We start from the raw sequence: 22,078 nt of genomic DNA on the forward strand, positions 1-22,078 counted from the left end.
GGTTCCTTTCACATGGAACCTTTCAAAGGACCCTCTGTGCATCTCTAGGGGTGGGGAAATCCTGTAACTTCTCTAAGCCCCAGGTTCCTCATTTGTGAAATAAATGGAGGCTTGTGAAATAAATGGAGGCGATGAGAGCAGAACTTCAAAGTGTACTGAAGCCGGTAACTGCTCATGTGTGCTCCCCATCCTGCTCCCTGTGCCCCAAGCAAGCCCCTATGGAGGATTACAGACACCTGCTAGTTCTTTGACTCTTGACTCCAGGCTGTCTGTGACTGTTTTAATCAACAGATGGACTGTACCAGTTCCCAGCCCTTCCCGTAGCGGGGGAGTGGCTGGTTCTGTCTTTGGCTCATGAAGCCTCTGTAGAAAAAAATTCAACCACCCTGCAGTAGAGACCATGTGGATGGGTCAAGAAGACCCAGGAGACCCCATCAGTCATGTGGGAAAAGCAGTCTCAGATCGCTCCCAGCTAGGTATCACAGAATTCTCCTCTCTTTCAAACAGAGCAGAAGAGTCATCCAGCCATGACCTTCCTGAATTCCTAACCCACAACATCTTTAAGGTAAAACAATGGTATTGCTTTAAGCCACTGAAATAGAGGTTGTTTATTATGCTATTGGTGATGAGCAGAATCTGGCTCTTCCACTGGCTACAGGGGAGAAAGTTTGCAGATGGGGAAACTGAGGCAGCAAACTAATACTTGAGGGAGGATCTGAACTCCACTCTTTAGCAGCCTAAAGCTGGGTTCAAACCCTCATGACACTATCTCCCACCAGGCCTAGAGGATTAGCTCCAGTGAAAGACAAGACTACATTCCCATAAATTCTTATTTGGAAGAAAATGCCTTCTGAGTAACTGAGAAACAATAGCAACATGACAACCCCATCCACTGCCTCCTTAAGCAAGGAAGCTTACCATAATGAGGAACAGGGGGGAGTATGACTAGCAGGTTTACTTCATGCTTTCCCTCTCAATTACATTTTTATACTTGGCTATGAGAACTGATTTTCAATTTTTTCAATTTGAACTTCCTTCCTTCCTTCCTTCCTTCCTTCCTTCCTTCCTTCCTTCCTTCCTTCCTTCCTTCCTTCCTTCTTTCCCTCCTCCCTCCCTCTCTTTGTGCCTTTCTTTCCTTTCTTTCTTTCTCTCTTTCTTTTCTTTCTTTCCTTTCTTTTTCTTTCTTTCTTTCTTTCTTTTCTTTTCTTTCTTTCATTTTAGCAGAACTAGAGTTTTGAACTAAGGGCTCTGCCACTTGAGCCATGCCCAAAAGTGTGGACATGCTGGCATTTTGGTCTAGAGTGCATACTGTTCTTAAGGCAAACTCACTTTTGGGGATTTCTGGAGCCCAGAGTCCAGTACTGAGATAGAACATTCTTTTCTTGAGGTAGTAACTTCTTTGCTTGGAAAAATGAATGGTGCTCCACACAGGATTTCCACAAGTTTTTACAAGATCTATAACTGAGCATGTTGAAGGCCACAATATGTTCCCTGGATTCAGCCTGCAGGGGAAACGAGAGATAGCTCACTATAAAGACACAGGGTAAAAGATCTCACATCAGCCACCCCCAGCTACCAGGAAGCAAGCTTCCATATGTCTTCACCACAGCCCAGCAACCCGGAAATATCACAGAGCAGCCCTCCGTGAGCTCAAAGCTAAGACCTCCTCCTCACGAACCTCACCATGTTTCAAACCTGCTCACGTCTCAAGGTTGGATGTATCTGGGACAAATGTCTAATACGCTCCTTTTAAAATTTAGGTCTGGAAGCATCTCTCTCCTCAAGAAATATCCTTTCAACTACCAGACAACAGCAATTCTATAACCCTGGGGATTTCTTCATTTGCTGCCTCCACAGTGAGACCTGGTATGCATGTAAATGATCGACTCTGCTGTCATTTTTCATAAAGTTTTCTGATTTCTCATGCATTTCTGTGCTATGTTGAGCCTTGCAGGCACTAGGGGAGTCAGGTGACCCAGATTCCAGTCTGTGCTTGCTCTGAGCATTACTGCTCCCATTTCTATGGGTTCAGGACCATGGGGTGGTATCAATTTAAAGACATATTATCTCTGAAAACTTGAGATGCGGACATAGAGTAAGTGACAAATACACAGCATAACAAGACAGGGTGTGGTGTGTAAAGAGCAGGCATCTCAGATTCCTAATAATCTGTCCAAATTCAATCTTCCTCTCTCACTAGCTGTGGGAGCCTGAGCTTCCTCACCTCTGAATCTGCTTCTCCCTGTGGCTAAACAAACTCAAGTTACCTAGATCACCAGTGACTCATCTTGTCAGACAGCACAGGCTATGTCCAGCTATTGACATTTCTTGCTACTGTGTAGTGGGCTTTGCTGGGAATTCTTGGTTTAATCTTCCTCTTTCCCTGAGTAGCAGGCATCACTGAGTTAATGGAAACAAGGTAACTCAGCTAGAGGAGATTACATAGCCTGTGCAGCTAGCTGGTCAAGGGAAGAGCCAGGATCTGCACCAACTATCCGATTCCAAAGGAAGCTCAATCCTCAACTGGTGAAGGAGATGGCTTATGGAAGGCCTCCTGGGCCCCAGGACTCTTCCTTCTTATTATTTAGGTGCAATTTGCCAAAGCCCAAAGAGCTAAGAGCAGAAGTAACTTCAAAACACTGAAACAGCTGAGCCCTGGAATGGTTCACACCTGTAATTCTACTCAGGAGGCTTAGGGGTGAGGATTGAGGTTCAAAACCAGCATAGACAGAAAAGTTCGTGAGACTCTTTTCTCCAGTTAGTCACCAAAAAGCTGAAACTGAAGCTTTGGCTCAAGTGGCAGAGCATATGTCCTTGAGTAAAAAGGTAAGGGACAAAGCCCAGGCCCAGAGTTCCAGCCTCAGTAATTGGCATGCGCGCACACACGCACACGCACACACACTCTCTCACATTGAAACAAAGCAAGCATGAACATAACTTACCTGTTTCTGTCGCTGATGTATAAAGAACTTTTTCCTTTTGAAAGAAATTTTGAGAATGTTCACCCTGTAGAAAACAAAACAAAACATAAACACACAAAAAAGAAAAAAGACTAAACTGAAATAAAATACAAACATCGGTGCTCATCCAGGTGGTGGTTGATCTTTTCAAGGTATATCCTCTAGTTCATGATCCCAGCGACGGGCAGGTCCCAGTGGCCCAGAGTGCCATTCACCATGGAAACCACAGCATCCCCATTGCCCAAACCAAACAGCAAAGAGCTGACTGAGCCCAGTCTCATCTCACACAGGGCCTCGGGATTGTGATGTAGCTTTTAAATAACAAGAAGCTCGCTCTGCTGTGAGCTTCTTTTGTGACACTGCAGCCCTGTGGTGCTGGTGGGGAGGACAGCTGAGGGCAGTGTGAGGGAGGAGCACAGGCTTGGGACACACCCCAGCTCCATTACCTAGCAGCCACGTGTCCAGGAGTCTCTTGTATTTTCCCCCCACCCCCAGGACTGAGGGTTAAACTTAGGGTTATGCGCTTACTAGGCAACACTCTACCACTGGAACCACATCATTTTGCTTTGAAGTTTGTTTGCAGGTAGGGTCTTACACTTAGCCTAAGCTAGCCTTGGACCAAGATCTCCCTTCCCCTTCCTCTTACATGTCTAGGATTATGAGAGTGAACACTACACCCAGCTTGTTTTTGAGAAAGTCTTGTTAACTTTTGTCTTAGATGGACTCCAACCATAATCTTCCTATCTCTGATTCTTGAGTGGGTGTGACTGCAGGCATGTACTACTATGACTTCCCTCCAAGGGTCTCTTTAACCTTACATACAGGCACTCGACAGAGGTAAAGCCACTGATAATCAAATGTGTATGTGTGTATATGTGTGTATGTACATAAATGGAACGTGTGTGAGGGAACTCTGTGTGTGTGTGTAGGACAGGGGATTGTGTTCAGCCTAGAACATGGTAGGCAAGTCCTCTACCCATGTTGTACACATCCCCAGCCCTTGGTGTATATTTTTATGTACCGGTCACTACAAAAGGCTCTGTACACATCCTCCCAATTAGATGTTGCAACCATCCTGAAAAGTCCATGTTGTTACTGTGGATCTTATTTTCAGATAAGGCAAATGAGGCTCAGAGCCATCACTGCTGGAAGCCAAGACTAAGCCCAGGACTCCACCTGACACCAAAGACCATGCTCTATGAACTCTGTCGTCCTGCAACACCACCTTGCTCACAAAGCTACTCATAGCATGATGACTGACACACAGTAGGCCCTTCATGCTTGCTCCTCTCATTAAAACTGGTTTATGACTCATTTTAATAATCAACATCATTTAATGATGACAAGCTACTGTCATCCTCAGGAGGGAAGCCCCCCCCCCGCCAAGTCCTTACTTCTGCACTATTCTACTATTCTCTAGGGTTGTATGAAGACTTTGGTAGAACATTCTAGGACAGAGGCTGGGTAAGTAAAATTTATCCATTTCCAAGGTAGATCAGCAACATGTAGGGTACACCAACAATACATATTCAATATTGCACACTTAATCTTTTGGCAAGTGAATGTCTGGGTGAATGCAAGCTCATCATCTAAGCACCTGAGGGTGTTTAGCTTCACTCCTTTGGAGACACCGGCCCTAATGTGAGTGGCGGCCTGCCCCGCTACCTCTCCAAGGCAGGTTTCTCCTTGTTGCTACCTGTGCTAAAGGGTAGACACGGGAAGTCCTGTTTCTCGGAAGTCTAAACAATCAACATATTAGCTTCTGAGTCCTTACCCTGGCCTACTCAGCTCATGGGAAACCATGGGCCTGGGGCTCCCCCTTGCCTTCAGGTCAGGAGTCCAGGGGTGTCCAGCGCAGTGCTCTCACACTTCCTCCTTCCTCTGCTGGCCTCAGTTTCTATAATTAACAGCACTCTCCCCTGAACAAATCTGATAAATGGCAGACATGATCTATGTCACCTCCAGGCTGAAGGGACTACAAGGGGTGCCTACTTCCCCTCCGTTTGTTCATAAGGAAAGAAACAACATACTGCGTGTCCAAATGCACTAAGCATTTGGAGAGTGCAGTCTTACTTTGATGAGGGAGATGGACACAAAATAAACAATGACACGCATAGCCAAACCACTGTGTGACCACTATAGGACAGAGAGCCCCGGATATCCTCATGGTACTAAGAACCAAGCCTTCCTCCTCTCCCCATGCCCACAGCATGCTCCAGCCTGATCTACCTTTCTGCCCGTACTCCCTGCTGTTTCTGCTGGTCTCCGGAGCTGTATTTACCCAGGGCCAAAACTCTGCCCACTTAGTGTCCACCTCATAGTCCCAGGGTCCTTCCTACATGCACCTGACTTAGTAGTCTGGGATTGCCATGTGGGGCTGGCTTCCTGCTGGTCTTTGGGAAGGCAGGGCCAGGCCTCCACAGGAGCTTGGCAAGAGAGGATGCAAGAGTGATAGGAAGGTCTGCAGGTGAGTCTGGAGGACAGGAAGGCTGTGAGTGTCCCTGCAGGTGCTGCCAGGAAGGTTTTTGCTTACAACCTTGCTTCTAGGACAAAGTGTTCTGCTTTGCTCTTGAGGAATCTTTGTGGAACTTTACAAGGTCAGACAGAGCTGGATGCAAGTGGTTCTGGACTGTGGCATCTGGGAGGAAGTCTCCTACCTGAAGTCCCTATAGCTGGAGGAGCTCAGCAAGAGCAAACAAGGCCTGGGTGCCCACTGGGAGCTCTGCTCCTGGTCCTAAACAGGTCAAAGAGCTGCCCAGGTCACATCCCAGCAAGCTACATCAGGGCTGGGTGTCCTGCTTCCTTCCCAAGAGGGACTTTTAATGAGGCAGGGATGAAGAAAGAGGCAGAGAGGATCCTGTTACCCACCATATTGACTGCCTTGTGAAACTGAACAGGGCTGCAACATCTTAGCATTTAGAAAAAAAGTAGATCTATTGAGTAATTAACAGAAAAGTCAGGGTTCTCGACTCTGTCATCCTATTTAAGCATTTTGCCACAAACATCATTTGTGTGAGTATGTATATATGTGTGTACATGGTGTGGAACAAAAGTATAGGTTTGGAGCTCAACAATCTGAGTGTGAACTTCAAGTATACCAATTATTAGTTTGCTCGCCCTCCCCCACAAGCTCTTATAGAACTTCCCCACTCCTTGGTGTCCTCCCGTGAGAAACAGGACAACAGTGGCACCTGTTTCAGGTTGAAATGAGATAAATGAAATATGCAGTAACTGACTGGAGTGCCAGAAGCGCTTGCTAAGGACATCTGCTATTGTAATAATCACCTCTGTGATTTTATTTGTTTACAGGGCTTTTCTCCTCTCATATTCCATGCCGAGACAAACATCTTTCTGGGCCAATTCATAAAATTCTATGCTGCCAAGTCAAAAAACAGATTTAGACCCAAGGATCCAATTTACGGTGGTAATGTGCCCCTTAAATCTTCTCAAATCGCTTCCCCTAACTCCTTTTCTTTACAGGCTCATTCTTCTACTTCTGCATCTCCTGTATCTGGCAAACCTCATCCTCCTCAACTTGCCCATCCCCATCCTGTATGCCTTCACATGGTCACTTTTAAAAACAGGACTTGAGTGGTATTTACTTGAAGAAAGCTCCCCTTTGGAAGCCAGTGGCTCACTCTTGTAATCCTGGCTACTCAGGAGGCTGAGATATGGAGGATTGTGGTTCAAGACCAGCCCAAGCAGAAAAGTCCAGGAGACTTCATCTCCAATTAATTAACAAGTCAAGCAAGAAGGAAGTTGTGAGGGTGCAAGGCTCTGGTTTAAACCGCAGTACCACCACCACCAAAAAATGAAACAAACAAAAAATTCCCCTTTGCCTGGTATATCAAACTAAAATTTCTCTACAAAAAGGCAGTCTCCTCACCTACGGTTTTGCTTTCCTTAGTTTCAGGTACTAGCAGTAACCACAGATGTTGGCCTAACTCTTTTAAGAGAGTCACATTCACTTCACTTCCATTACAGTACATTTGTGGGGACTGTTCCATTTTGTCCTTTGTTACTGCTGTTGCTCTCTTACTGGGCCTAACAGAGAAACTGGATTGTGTCATAGGTGTGTATGTATAGGAACATGTATAGGGTAGAGGACCTGCTGTAGTCTCAGGGCCACTGGGGTTTGGGGTACAGGGGACCAGAGAGACCTGGCCTGTATCATTTATCTACCATGTTTCCATCCATCCCAAACTACAGGATGAACGGCATGGTGGGCGGAGGAAGGGATGCACATGTGCACGTGTATGTAAATGCTAATGAGAACCAAACTAATTTCCCCAAATATCAAATCTGGATCAAATTCAGAAGTCAGAGGTTAAAACTATGTTTGAGGCGGGAGCAGGGTGGGGGATTGTCTACCCTTCCTTTGGAAATAAAGTTTAAAATTAGAGGCACATTACTTTTGTTCTGCGTATTTTTAAAGCATGAATCAGACAATGATTAGGACTGTTTGCACTTACCAAGGATAGAAACTTGTGCAAATGTATTTTCGGTACACAGCAATGCCCGAGGAAGCAATTCCAATCATTAGATCTAAGTTGTGCAGATCCTGTGAGAAGGAAGATGGCAGATTCATGGCGTGTTACAGTTAGGCTCATGCCCGCCAGCAACTTTAAAGCACCCACGCTTTTATAAATAGCAATATGTATAAGCTCCAAAGGGGAAAATGTTTCTGAACACAGGCAAAAATCCCTACTTAGCAGCTACTTAAGATCCAAGTACCCAGGGCCAAATCCTTCGGAAGAGAATGTGCATGGCCTGCCCTAGCACATGGCTTAGGGAGTTAAGACCACTCATGCCGCAGTATCACGCAAATCAACATTTCAGTTTTACATTTTCAACAATTAGCATTTTATAGCCACAGTAAAACCAGAAAGGCCTCTCTCCCTTGAATAGCTTTGTACAAATCTCAACTTCCATCACTGGAAAGGTTTTAGCTAGTATAATAGGATGATGAAAAATGACAAGTAGAGGATTCATTCGAAAATCCAATTAAGAAACAAATGTTGCTCATAAATCCAACATAACCAGCATTCACTAAAGGCTCATGTGCTAGGCCCTGCTGTAGAAAACGAAGACACAGGAGCATACACAGAGACATGGGCTGTTTTAAATCCACTTGAATGTAACCAAATAACACTGAAGACTACAATACTTCCTTCTTGTGAGCCACACAGGTTTCTGTTTGCAGTCAGACACTATGATTGTAAAGACAGCAGAGCTTGAGCGATTACTTAGAACGGGCGCAAACTTTTGGTCAGCTATGTTGCTTGAGCTCAAAAGAGCCTGTTCTTTTGTTTCGCATAATAATGGTTTTGGAACCACCTTAAAGGTTTTTGTCAGGAAGAAATCGGAGAATGCTGGAAAGAACTTGGAACCAGGCTGGGCATATGGGGCTTTAGAGCAGGCTGAACATGTTGTAAATAGAATAAATGTTCATTCCCTCTTGGCCTGGAGTGCATCAATTCTACTCTAAGAGGAATTAGAGAAGCTGGTCAGGGAAACAGTACTGACATGATGGTGAGTCTAAAATATGACAGGAATCCTCCTGTAATCACATGCCTAAGCAAAATTGAGCCCAGCTAGTAAAGAACAGAGTTGCCTTAAATATAACACCAGCAATCACAATATAGGAAGAACAAATCAACAAATGAAATAAAAGTTAAGTGGTAAGGAAATAGATGGCTTGGTAATCTAAAATCTCTAGTTTCAATGGTTTTTCAGTTTGCTCCTTCACTCCTGCCATCATTGGCAGTTACTATTATTTAAATTCCCACGCCATCTGAACTCCCAGCTCCTCTTGCAGGAGGCAGGACCCAGTGACCGGTTCTAGCCAGTGTGCTCTGAGTTATGAACTCTGTGCTATGTGTATCTCTCTGAGCTGAGGCACCGAGGGGCATGGCTCTGCCCTGAGAAGATAGCCAAGATGGCAGAAAAGCAGCCTTGAATACCAGCACCCAGTTACTGCTGAGCTGAGGCTGTACCTGAGATGGACACCTGGACCAATGAAGATTCCAAACTACTAAAAAGTAAGTGATAGCTGGACTCTGTTGCTTACCCCTGTAATCCTAACTTTTCAGGAAGCTGAAATTTTAGGATTGAAGTTTGAAGCTATCTGGGGCAGAAAAGTCTGTAAGATACTTATCTCCCTTTAACAAGCAAAATGTTGGAAGTACAGCTCAAGTCATATTTGAATCATACTCAAAAAAGCCAAGTGAGTGCAAGGCTCTGAGTTCAAGCCTCAGTACTGGCATGTGCATGTGCGCGCACACACATACACATACACGTGCGCACACACACACAAATTGAGTAAAAAAAAAAAAAAAGTAAACAGTGTGGGACGAACCTATTGAGATTTGGGGGTTTTAGCTCGCAAAGCACAGCACCCAGTGTACCTTGACAGGTCTCAGCCAAACATCTCATCTTCTGAACCCTAGAGGATCAGACTGACCCTTACTCCCTCCTTCCCACTTTCTCTTCTCCTTTATTTTTCTTTATTTTTCCTGCTATGTCGCTAAGGTTGGCCTCAAACTCATGATCCCCTTGCCCCAGGTTTCCAAGAGCTGGGAATACAGGCACATGTCACTGTCCCCCATGGAGGGTCACTTCACTGACAGTTCCTGTCTGGCGGTTGGAAAAGCCAAAGGTCAATGCAGGCAGATATAAAAATTCCACTACTGGTTAAGCTTCCCCAAAACAAGCAGTTAAACATTCAAGTTGTTATTTTATAAAGCCAATACCTTTTTCTTGCTTTATGATTACCAACATCATGCTTTGTCTACCTCACAGGATTGTCACAGGACTGAATGGGACAAAGCAGAAGGTTTCTATAAACTGTGACCACAGTATGCAAATTTAAAATCTGGCCAGTTACTCCACTTCCACAAGCGTTAGTTTCTCATTTGGCAAATGGGTAAAATTAGAATAAGAACTTGACAAGACTTTTATGATCCTAAAACAAGGCTTACAAAAGCATCTGGAATATAATTCATGCTCCTTTTTGTGTATGATATGGGGGGAAATGTAAGTCACTGCTAAAAGATGAGGCATGATTAAACAAAGCTGAAGCTCCCACTATGGACCAGTGGAACTGAATGTCAGTTTCTCCATCCTGTCGAATGGGAATAATGGTAATAATTAGTCCATGGCATGATGGGAAGAAAGAAATTCAACTCTCCACTGACAGAAATCTGCTCAGCAGATGGCAAATATTAAACAATTCTATTAAAGTACTACAATCCACTTAAAATATTTACTGTGACAAGCATCATTGGCTCACACCTGTAATCCTAGCTATATAGGAGGTTGAGATATGAGGACTGCAGTTAGAGCCAGACCAGGCAGAAAATTTGGAGAGACTCTCTGATTAACCAACTAAAAAGCCTGGTTGAAGTTGTGAGAGTTGAGAGCATAAGGCCTTGAGTTCAAGCCCTAGTACCAGCACAAAAGAAGTAAAAATGAAATGAAAAATAAAATAACTGATTTTCACAATTGTCACTACTTTTTTTTCAGCAAAATGAGCACATTTGAGTTGTAGGTCTAATTTGAATAGTGCTGAAGTTGTAGGAACCTTGGTTTTATTAAAGTATCACTTGGAAAATAGATTTATACACACTATTTACTTATTTAGCCATAATATGGAATAGTCTTTAAAAAAATCACAGTCTTCTGACTTTTCAAAAGGAAAAATTCCAGTTCAATGGGAAGCATGAAAAAAAAAATAGCTGGATCAATGATTAGGAAATCTCAACACTACTTAATAAACCTTCTGAATAGCTATTAAAAAATAAAAATGGGTCATGTTTGTTATAAAGGGAAAGACGGAGTCTCATCAAGGACGTTTCTAAGCTTTCACAATTTAAAATCACTCTATGGTTACGTACTCTCCCCCCGTGCAGCTCCACTCCGTAGAAGTCCAGGGTCCGGGCTATGTTGATGTAGCAAGATTCGGCCTCTGACTGCTTTAGCCCACTGCAAAAGAGAGAAAACATGGGGTTCACCCCAAAATAGAGACTATTAGCTCCAACTTTTAAGAAAATCCTAATATTCCTAAATGTTAGTAAACGCTTCACATTACTAGTCTTAAGTAATCTAATCCTATTCTACTAAATAGATTTTTCTCTTTGTCCACTGAGCTTCACTTCCTCTGGTCCTGTTCGTTTTTTATTAAGAAATACTCTCCGCTTAGGACCAACTCAACCTTCAGATGGGGAACAGGATCACCTTTCAAAATTCCTGATCTAATGGATTCCCCCCCATTGCCTAATTAACAGGTAATCTTCGGGTCTCTCTGCCTTTGTCTAGTCTCTTAGCTGTGGCCTCACACTTCAAACGCCACTGGCCCTGTGCTATTTTAGGAGGGTGACTTGTACCACAGGAGTAATTCTGGGAGAGAGGGTTGGCAGCGCCTTCTCAGAAGGTACACTGGTTGCTTGCCCTTTGTTTTTATGGCCTTTCCCAAGAAGCAAGAGGTCCTGAGAGCTGGCCTCCTGGGTCAGCCTGGCCCTTGTCTGACAGGAACTGAACAGCTGCCACAGTAGCCCGAGTCGCTGAGGAAAGGGAAGGAAGAAGAGGCTGTTTGTTGGAGGTGGCTAGCCCTGGGCAGCTGCTCCAGGGAAGGGCTCCTCACATGGAAAAACAATGTTTGCAAGAATTGAACCCATGCACATCCTGCTTGTCTGTATGGACTTTGGTCCACTTGTCTGTCTACTTGACACTATTATTTTATTATGTATGGTAAACCACCTGGGGGTGGGCAATCTGTGGGGCAGTCAGATCTCCAAAGGAGCCTTTCCTTCAAGAATTGATATTTTGCAATAACATCTAGAAAAGGAATATAGCAGCCATCATCCTCAACACCTACTGGGTTTTACAATTCACAGAAATACCACGGGTGCCAAATATACCTGCCACCATCACCGCTCAAAGGCTCAAAAGAAACCCCACAACTTGAAAGAGGATGGTATCCAAAGGAAGGAGAGAGGCAGTGTTCGAAAATACCTGACTTGAGTTCTCAAAGTAGGCCGCCTGGGTCCTCTTACCTGTGCTGCTCATGGAGCGACTCCACCTTGGCTAAGAAGTCATCGTTTTGATCTGGTATAAACTGGCTGTCCACAAGATAGCCTGGATGATGTATAGAAGGATTAAAGTCTCCAAAGTACGCTGTAAAGACAGAACAAAGGGGAAATCATAATTGGGTTTGCCTTTTCGATAGTCTGTAGGAACAGTTACAGCATCACAAGGGAAACAGTAACTGGAAACTCTTTAAGAAGTTTTGAACTAGTTTCCCATTGTCTCCAGATTCTAATTTGAGCCCTTCCAGGGGGCTGGTTCTAGTACATACCACCCAGCCCAATCCTCAGACTCCTGGAGGACAGTGTTGAAACCCAGGTCTTGTTCTGATCCCGGGTCTCTCACTCAGAAGCAGTACTGAAGTTTGCACTCAGGCCCTTGGGCAAGGAGAAAGAGACCCTGCTAAGAAAAAAATGCCATATTTATGCCAGGCAGATTGTTATATAACAAGGTCATTGTGATGTTAGACTAACCAGCTGTTAAAATATATATGGCATGGACTGAAGGGAGGCCATACTGACCTGCCCTATACCCTGGGATTCAGAAAGGTGTTCAATGGGACCAAGATGTGCTCAGAGGTAGGGAATGGGGGGGGGGGGTAACAGGATGGGGCTAGAGAAGGTTCAGGCAAGGCCAGAGTTCTGAGGGAGGATACTTTGTTTTGTTTAATCTTATTTTTAGTTGTTGTTTTTTTTTTTTTTAATTTGAGACAGAGTCTCACTATATAGCCCAAGCTGGCCTGAAACTCATGATTCACCTGCCTCAGCTTCCTGAGAACTGAAATTACAGGCACAGGCCACTGTACCCAGCCAGGAAGACACATTCTGGAAGGAGTCAGATGTTACACTGTCAGGGAATGGGATGGGCCTGTCGGTGTAGAGGGAAGAGGATAGAGTGTTTCTGGGAAGGATTTCCATACTATCACCATGCAAATGGTCCCCTCCCTTGAGACCTATGACTAGTTGCTGTCCATAAACATGAACTGTTGATGTCGAGGTCATGAGTATTCTTGAGAGCTGTGCAGTGCCTAACATGCATTAGAAAACATGGCTGCTCTGGGACCTACCATGCAGAGTGAGGACTGTGACAGGCCACCAAGGACATCTTGCCTCTTCTTTAAACTACTTCTTACATTTGTATAGAAAGAGGAGGGGGATCTTGAACTCCTACAGGCAGCTGATGTCACATTCTATTTTCTCAACAAAACAAAAAGGCCTATCTATTTTTTCAATATATTTAACCTAATCTTTCTAAAGGTCTTAATTTCTTCCTGCCAAAGGCTACCAAGAACCCTCAGGATCTTCCAACTGAACACAGATTTCCTTCTGTGTCACTAAGCCAAGGCAAGGCTTCCTGGACAAGCTGAGGAGGAAAGGGGGTGAGCCAGAAAGCCCACCACACAGGTAAAAGGTCGGGTACACAAGTTACGTCTTTACACCTCCTCCATCCTGCTCGCCCTCACCTGCAAAGGGATCTCCTTTCCCCTTAGTTTGTAGAAGCGGATCCGACTCACCTTTACTGCCTACTACCTGTCACAGCACACAGCTGACACTTGGATCTGACCTGCCCACAGGCTGATGTAAGATTTCCCTCTGGAAGTGTAAAGGGAAGGAAACCAAGTGATCTATGCAGACTGGTCATGGTTACACCACAGACTGGTAAAGCTAGTCAAGATGATCATGTTGTAGACATGAATCAAGGGTGTATGATAGAAGTCCAAGTGTGGAGGTGAGTTTCTGTGTGGTTAAGTGTATAAATGTTTGTGGAAAACCATGAATCTGCACTGAAACAAAGTACCCTGTGAGAAGGCCTAAGAATCACCTCTTTCAAACTCATGTCAAAGGGGAAGAAATGGGGGTCCAGAAAGAAGAGCAATCCCCTATCCCAAGGCAGTTTTTATAGTGGGATAAAGACCAGGTGATCTGGGCCAAGATTAATGTCCTACTACTCAACCTGATGAGGACTGTCAGTCTTCTGCCGATATCCCCAAAGTCCAACCAAATGTTACAAATGGCTTTCTTGAACCTGAAAACAGACCCTCCCCCTTCCCCCTGCCCCATGTAATTTTCCTGTTGGGTTCATCAGCTCATGGATAAGCTTCTGGATCCTGATTTGCATCCATCCTATCAGCTAACAGGACCAACCCAAGTGCCAACTCTGCAGACATGAACCCCATGGTTCTTACTTTAGCAAAGTCACCCATTGATTTCTGAACTTAACATCCAACTAATAAACCTCTATGTCGGGTGGTTTTCCACAAAGATCTTAATGCACCAAACTGTGCTAACCACTAGAGAAACACAGCCAAATAGCCATATAGATGTTTGCAAAACACTGGGTGGTTTCCACACTGATTTCAATGACATCATGCTACTTGGTACCCGAGATAGCATAGTAATGGGCTATGTTTTTATCCCTATCAAACAGATAAGAAAATTGAGATCAAAGACCAGAAGAGTAGACTTGCAATTCAGCTAGTAACTGGGAGCCTGAACTCTTATTATGGTCTCTCCTCTAACCTACTTACCACACCACATGGTCCAAACTCCCTTGCCTGAATAGAGACTCCTTGGAGGTGACAGCAGGCATTCTCTATCCTGAGCTGACTTACAGCCTGCACAAGACAGAAGCTCAGAGAGTACAGATAACTATTTCCTTTCAAAAACTTAATTCTTTGCACCTCATAAACCCCTGACAGGCTACCCAAAATCTTCTACCATCATCTATTTTTAGATACTGTACTACAGAACACTGTACTTTTTAATCTAGTAAGAAAATGTGCTTTGCTTAGCTGATCACTGCTAGGATTTATATATTAATGATACCCATCTTGGGACAAGTTAGCAAAATGGACCGGATAAAATACTGCCTTTTGATCCAGTAGTTTTCTACCAAGAATTAATCACATACAAATGCATGTGCACATATATGTATATGTACACATATATATGTGGGGGGTGTATGTGTGTGTGTGTGTGTGTGTGTGTGTGTGTGTGTGTGTGTAAATATATTTACAAAGAACTTATACTAGCTGGGCACTGGTGGCTCATATCTGTAATCCTAGCTACTCAGAAAGTGGAGATTAGAAGGACTGTGGTTCAAGATCAACTGGACTCAAAGTCTGTAAGATCTCATCTCAACCAACAGCTGGGTGTGCTGCTATCTCAGCTATACAGAAGGCTGAAATATGAAGGATCACAGTTCTAGGCCAGTCTAGGCAAAAAAATATGAAAGGAAGGAAGGAAGGAGGGAAGGAGGGAGGGAAGAAGGATGGGAGGGAGGGAGGGAAGAAAAGAAGGAAGGAAGGAAGAAAAGAAAGCTCTTGAGACTCCGTCTTGGCAGAAAAAGCTGGACATGGTGGTGACTGTCTATCAGCTATGGCAAGAAACACTGTAGACCAGGTGGGCCTGGGCAAAAAGTGAGACCTTATCTCAGAAACAGCAAAATCAAAAGGGCTGGAGGCATGGCTCAATTGCCTGGAAATTACTTGGAATGTTTGCCTAGAGACGAAAGAAGGAAAAGGAGAAGAGGACAAAAATATTGGTTGCTTGACATTAGCATAATACTATTAGCATGAAAGTAATGCTAATTTTCCCCTCAGAAGCCAGTTTGTACTTTCCTTTAGCCACAGTCTTAGCAGTCTTGAAGAAGAGACTTTGAAGAAGCTCAGGAAGGCATGTTTCAAATGGGGTTCTTAAATTTTACTTGAAATAGTTTATTGGTTAGAATAGGCAATTTTTAAAGGCAATTTTCTTCTTAGAGGAAAATACAGCAAGAGTTAATACTTGCTATGTACTAGGCATTATTCTAAAAGCTTTGCACAGTCATTCATGTTATCTTCACTACAGCGCTATAAAATACAGATACTGTTACATCCCCACTTAACAGGGAAAGAAGCTGAGGTCTGATGAGGCTCAAGGTCATGGTGTGCTAAGCAGAAGAGTCAAGATCTGGGTAATATGGCTTCTGCCCATTTTCTCATTGACTCTGTCTGTGATGGCTCCATTATGAAGAAATTTTAGCTCTGTTACCATTACAGGTACCACTGAATTTGAATCACGTAGCCATGCTACAAGATGTCACAATCACATACAAGATGTCACAATCACCCATCCCCTCCATTTACAGGTGAGACCTGAGATTCAGAGAGGTAATATTAACACACAAAAGTGGCAGAGGCAGAGTTTTAAGTTGAATGTGACCATCTTCTTCCTTGTGTGTCTGCCTCTCATGTCTGAAGCTCTAGCTGTGAACTGGCTCCGTCATGTGGGAAGGCTGGGACTCCTCAGCTAATCAGCAAAATGTAGGCTGGGGCTGTGAGATCTAGGAATCAACAAGCACACACACACTCACGGGTGGATACAACATGGCTGTGTCAGTTCCAGGATGTAGTAGGGGAGGGGATCTTTCAGATCCAGATGTCCAATAGGAAGGGCAAGGACCTCTTGAGTATTCCATTCTGGAGGAGAGGTGTGGGATGGGACCGATGCCTGCTTTGTCTTACCAGTGAGTAGGCTCACTGTATGCTCAGTCATGACATCATCACCCAAATCCTCTTTTGCACACTTCTGGGGCCCTGCAGATAGGTAGGTAAGCTGCAGGCTCAGCCATTTTGTTCTTTACTTCTCTTATTTCTGATGCTACTAAGGAAGGAGACAGACTGGGGCCACTTTAGCAGTCCCTGATAGCCTTCTGGTGACATTTTGCTTCTTCAGAGGCTAAAACAGGGTGGCTAATTTGGTGGGTAAGTGCTCTGAGGCCAGAGCATCTTGCTTCACGCTTTGGGAAAGTAGAAGGTATTTCTTAATTTTGCACAGCCAACTCTAGAGAGATAGTGTACCTTGCATCTGGTTGGGTACTATTTACTATGTATACCCAGCATTTCCTATAAGACCTACATGGAATACCTGCTCAGGAAAGTTTTGCATCTGGTTGGGTACTATTTACTGTGTATACCCAGCATTTCCTATAAGACCTACATGGAATACCTGCTCAGGAAAGTTTTGCTGATTAAATTAGTGGGTGCAAAAGCCAGCCTTAATGGAAAATTCTATCTGGATTTCCTATCCAATATAGAAAGTATTAATTATATGTGGCTAGCCTAAAAGGAGATGCATAACAAGTTTAAAAGCCTTAATAGAACAAACAAATATAAAATATTTTACTAGTATTTTTAATAAAGGATAATATTTTAGATGTGCCGAGTGGAATAAAACATTAAAAGTTAATTTTACTTTTCTTACTGTTTATATTAGAAAATCTGAACTGCCGAGCAGCCTTCACACTGCAATTCTATTGAACATCAGTTTTGTAGCTTTAGCCACAACTCATTAGATTGAAACTCTAAATATAAATTCATAAGATCTCAGTATTATTTTAGTCACGCAATAAGCAAGCAGCAGGGGTAACTTCCAGCAAATTCCTTAACCTAGTTAAGTCTCGGTTTCCATGTTCCCAAGAAGTGACCAGTATAAATATTGCTCCGCTGGGATTTATATGGTGATCAAATCCAAATACCCGGGCAAAGGCTCTGGAAAATGCCATGTGTGATAGCTCTCTGCTCTCTTATGGGTCCCTGGGGAGGAAACGCCACACCGGGGCTCATCCACTCCTTTCTCTTGCGCCACTTTCCATAATCCAACATCCCCAAGCAGGAGCAGAGTGCAAGTCAAGGTAGAAGTAGGACTGCCTGGACAGCCAGAGATCTGCTGCCCCTCAGGACTGCTGGGGACAGGGGCCGTAGTATAAGAGGAGTAGCAGTACCCTGGTCCGGATCAGCTAAGCATCGTGGACCACACTCCCTTCATGACTTACATTGTACTGCATAGGATGCCAAAACCACCGCAGAGTTCAGAGGGCAGGTTAACCTGTCAGGAGAATCATGCATTAGCAAAGTTACAAGAACCAGCAAGAAGACTCAAAGAACTTACAGATCATGGGTAGGGAGTACTTTTTTTCTTTCCTCTTGGATTAACCATGAAAGAACAACATGAATCACAACAAAGACAACTCTATGATACAAATCAATTTCTAATTATAAATGTCACACACTAAGTATTGTTTAAAATAACTTTTTCATGTGCAAAATCATATACATCACAAATACTATGAGGCAAACAGTCTAAACATTGACAAGCATGTAGCCATTTAAGAAAGGGTAGGCTTAAGAAGATAAGGGAGAAAATCTTATTTTAAATCAATGGACAGCCTTCAAATCTTTCTAGTAAAGACATGAGACCTTTTGTAGGGCTCTGTGACTAAATTCTTATGTTCTAGGAACTATGGTTCTTGATTACCTCCTTTATAAACAATAACATCCTCTTAAAAGGGAAAAAGTACTTTGAATTTTAATGCTTCAAATTCTTTAGTTAGATTAACTAATTGAAAGTAGTTACTTTTTATGACTAGTCACAAGTGTTTCTTTCACAAGATTTAACACTGTCTGCCTCTGGGTCTTCCATTAGCTTCTAGAAATGCTCAAACTTGGGGGGGGACTTACACTCTTTCCCTCCTACACTCCTCTCAGTACCCATTTCTGCCAGCCAGCAGACCTGGGACAGGGTGGGAAATGGCTAGGAAATGGTGATGGGGGAGGGGTCTGATAAAAGAAGCCCTCCTGCTCATGATACTGGAGGAGACACCAAGATTTCAAAAGCACTTTCCCAGTAACCTCTTTGGTAATGGAGAAAACATGAAATTTTCATGGTAGCCCATCAAGTTCTCAGGATAATAAATCACCACATCTATGTCTAACCTGATTTTCCACCCTGGCCCCCCATACATTGGTTTCCCTTTCTGACCAGTGTGCTATTTTCTGGTGGTCCTGAAGCTCCACGTATAGGTGACATCCCTTCACTGAGAAATCCTGAAGTACCTATATTCCTTGTGGGACTGCTGTCTCTTCAACAATATGATGCATCTCAGGATGCTCACTATCTTTCTATTCACCTGGAGGCCCACAGTACCTAGGGGAGAGCAGGCAAGATACTGGATAAGTTTCAGCTACCAAGATGGTCTTCTATCTAGCCAGTGTTCTTGGTAGAGAAAGGGCAGATAAATGAGATTTGGGGAGCACTTCACAAAGTGACTAAGAAGACTTACTCAAGATAGAAGGAACAATTCTATAAAGTCAGAGGAAAAAAACATGGCCAAAAAATAGTATCCGAAACACATACTATACAGTAGTGAAGGCCTGTGTTCTACTCTCAACTCTCCACATGTCCCTAGACAGATTTATTTCTCTTGGGGTTCTAGTGTCTCCATCTTGACCTACATCCCTCATTTCCACAGGAATGAGATGTCACTTGGAGTAATGGCTACTATTGATGGTTCCAAGTCAGGGGATTTAACATCTGGGAGCAATGCAAACTGCAACAAAACATCCTCAGTCATAAATGGCCTGAGATTGTTTGATAGAAGAGGCTGTCTCCTTATAGAATAGCTGGTGAAGGCCAGCTGCAGCCCTGACAAACAACACTAGAGATCTAAGCCAGGATGTGATAGTCTCAACAGGTTCCTACAGAGTCACACAGAAATACCAAGAGGTATTTTACTTGAAGATAAAAATGAAGACAATCTCCAGTATTTGGAGGAATACAATGGAAGCTAAGGAGGCAGGCCCTGGGTTTAGTAACCAGCACAGTTCACAGTGGTGTTTGCAAAATATTTGCAGGAAAACAAGAGTACGTGTATAGTAGAAAGAGACAGAACAAACCAGTCTCCAAAGCTGTGGACTGTATCTGGACCTACGAAGGGGATGAGCCATTTCATCCGAGTCATCTGAAAGGGGAAAAGGGAGCTCCCCATCTCCAGAGGGATGGAGGAAGATTGACCCAGCAGAGAAGGTTTGTATCCCTGAGGTCAGAATGAGCTGAATTGCAAGGATTCTCTAACTCTGAAACCACTAAACCGGCAACAGGTCTGGCAAGACTTTCTTCAAGGATGCCCTTGTCTCCACTGGCTCCTACACATAATCACCCCTGCCATGCCCCCCTGGCCTGAAGTCCTGTACTGGCTTCCCCCAGTCTGTCCATTCCCTTCCACTTACAACGAAGACCTGGCCTTTTTAGTTTTCCCTGGACACACTGACGCGATCATTGTAGATGTGGCTTTGACCACATCCTTCCCTGCTTTCAAAAGTCCTCAACTTTCTTTCCTGTCTGGTTTGTGGGAGATGTTGCCAGTGATTAACAAGAAAAGCCCTCTCTGTTCTCACCAAGTCCTTAACATGTGGCTGCCAGCTGGGCAAGGGGCAGGTTTCTCACTGCCCAGGGAAATCTAACTCTTCATTCCCCCACCAACCTCAATTCTGGCTCATCCCAGCACTCCACAAAAACTTTTCTTTCCTAAGCCACCAGCAGGAGAGTTCCTGAAATCCTAGGCCAATTGTGGTCTCGGCCTGTAGTGGTTCTAATTGCTTCACGGGCTTCTGCCTCATTTCCCCAAGCAGGCTGCCAGTTCCTTTATGGTACAGAAAGCCATGGTCGCTGACCCTCCTCAACAGAACTAAACTCTCAGGAGCAAAAATGGGGTGAGAAAAACATCATAGGTGGGACTTTCTATCAATTGACCAATCACCATTTTTCCCCCCTGCAAATTAAGAAAACACTTAAGGAATTGGAGCAGGCAGCTCTGGGACCATAGGTGGGGAATTCCATTTTCCTCTCAGGCAGCTCTCAGGTACATTCTAATTGCTGAAGGATGCTACCTCAGGCTTGGGTCTGAGATTGCATGGGAATCATTCCCAGTGCCAAAGGGCGTGGTTGGAAGTGGATCTAACCCAAGCCTGCCCTGCCTTTCTGAGTAGCACATGTTTTGAGTTAAAGATCTCTCAGTCCCTTTAAAAAGTCTCGGGTCTTTACCAGAAAGATAACTGTATCTTCTGTAATAAAACTGAAATACTAGCAATTAAGTTTAGCAAACCATAGCCTCTACACTAAGTCTGAGTGGGAAACAGATGTTTGCAGTGAAGGGCATATGGGATACAATTATACAATTTGCAGCCCCCAGACTTTGTTATCATTTAAATATTGTTGCCAGAATGGTACCCTCATTAGATTAAAACCAGGAATATCTGGCCAGCCTAACAAGAAAAGAAAAATGCAAAATTCTTATTACCTTCCTTCACAAATGTCCATCTTCAGTTGTAAGAAATACAAATGCCTATGAAACAATTATTTTCATTAATTCACATTCAAACTGAAATAAGCAAAATTTTTTTTGATGAGTCAAGGACAAATATCTGCACATTTAATACACGCATACATATACACACACTCACATACACACACACACAAATACCATCTTATCTATTTAAGTGCTATCAGGTATCAGGTGTTATTCTGCATATTGCAAAGCTGCCCCATCCTCAGAAGAACTGAGCAGGGACGGGGTGTAAACTGCCTGCCAATGGGCTGGTACAGCTGCCAGGGGTACCCCAGACCTCGGCCTTGCTAGTCAGGCATAGGGACCCACAGGCCTTCTGAAAAGCAGCCCCTACATACTGCCAGACTACTGTCCCAAATACTAAGCCAGCAGGCACACACCCACACTCTCTCTGTACCATGATGCTGGGAGGGGCTTCTATGAAGACACCTCTTTGGCTGAGGTGCAAACACCCAGCTGGGTTTTTTCCTGTGGCCCAGGAACTGTGGGTGTTGGAGCAGAAGCAGAAGCATCAGTGAAGCAAAAGGTGCCAGGCCCCCCCTCCCCAAGCTGTATTCCGCACCTGCTGTGAGCCACCAACGCGCAGCTTTCCCAACCCCACACCTGGCTTAGGGCCAAGATTTCACCAGCCCCTCAGCCAGAGAGTCTACACCTTTGTCCCAGGACAGATGGGGGTGGGGGGGCCAGGAGGAAGGAGCCCATCAACAGCCCTGCAGCGGGCCAGGAAGCGCCTGGAGACATTTATATTTAGGGACTCGGCATACATGTGACGCTTGGCTCATGGCTCCTACTCTTTTTTAAAACCCAGATTCAAATGGGATAGACATTCCATGGTCTAGCCAAGATGACAAGAGGGATGGATACCTCTT

The 22,078-nt window shown here is 44.1% G+C and overlaps 1 protein-coding gene across 4 annotated transcripts in view; it reads right to left on the reverse strand.

Moving 5' to 3' along the window:
- The window catches only part of Ptpn3 (protein tyrosine phosphatase non-receptor type 3), a 146,822-nt gene that overhangs the window by 41,777 nt on the left and 82,967 nt on the right, over positions 1 to 22,078 (reverse strand). For all 4 annotated transcript variants that reach the window (XM_070011337.1, XM_070011346.1, XM_070011355.1 and 1 more), the window contains 7 exons: positions 21,162 to 21,206; positions 17,859 to 17,911; positions 12,014 to 12,134; positions 10,856 to 10,943; positions 7,433 to 7,521; positions 2,943 to 3,006; positions 1,330 to 1,502 (listed from right to left, as the gene is read on the reverse strand). In XM_070011337.1, coding sequence (XP_069867438.1) covers positions 1,330 to 1,502; positions 2,943 to 3,006; positions 7,433 to 7,521; positions 10,856 to 10,943; positions 12,014 to 12,134; positions 17,859 to 17,911; positions 21,162 to 21,206 — 633 coding nt within the window. The remainder of the gene's footprint in view (positions 1 to 1,329; positions 1,503 to 2,942; positions 3,007 to 7,432; positions 7,522 to 10,855; positions 10,944 to 12,013; positions 12,135 to 17,858; positions 17,912 to 21,161; positions 21,207 to 22,078) is intronic.

The sequence above is a fragment of the Dipodomys merriami genome, unplaced genomic scaffold (assembly GCF_024711535.1).
Source record: "Dipodomys merriami isolate MVZ:Mamm:240054 unplaced genomic scaffold, mDipMer1.0.p SCAF_11, whole genome shotgun sequence".
NCBI classification, from domain to species: domain Eukaryota; kingdom Metazoa; phylum Chordata; class Mammalia; order Rodentia; family Heteromyidae; genus Dipodomys; species Dipodomys merriami.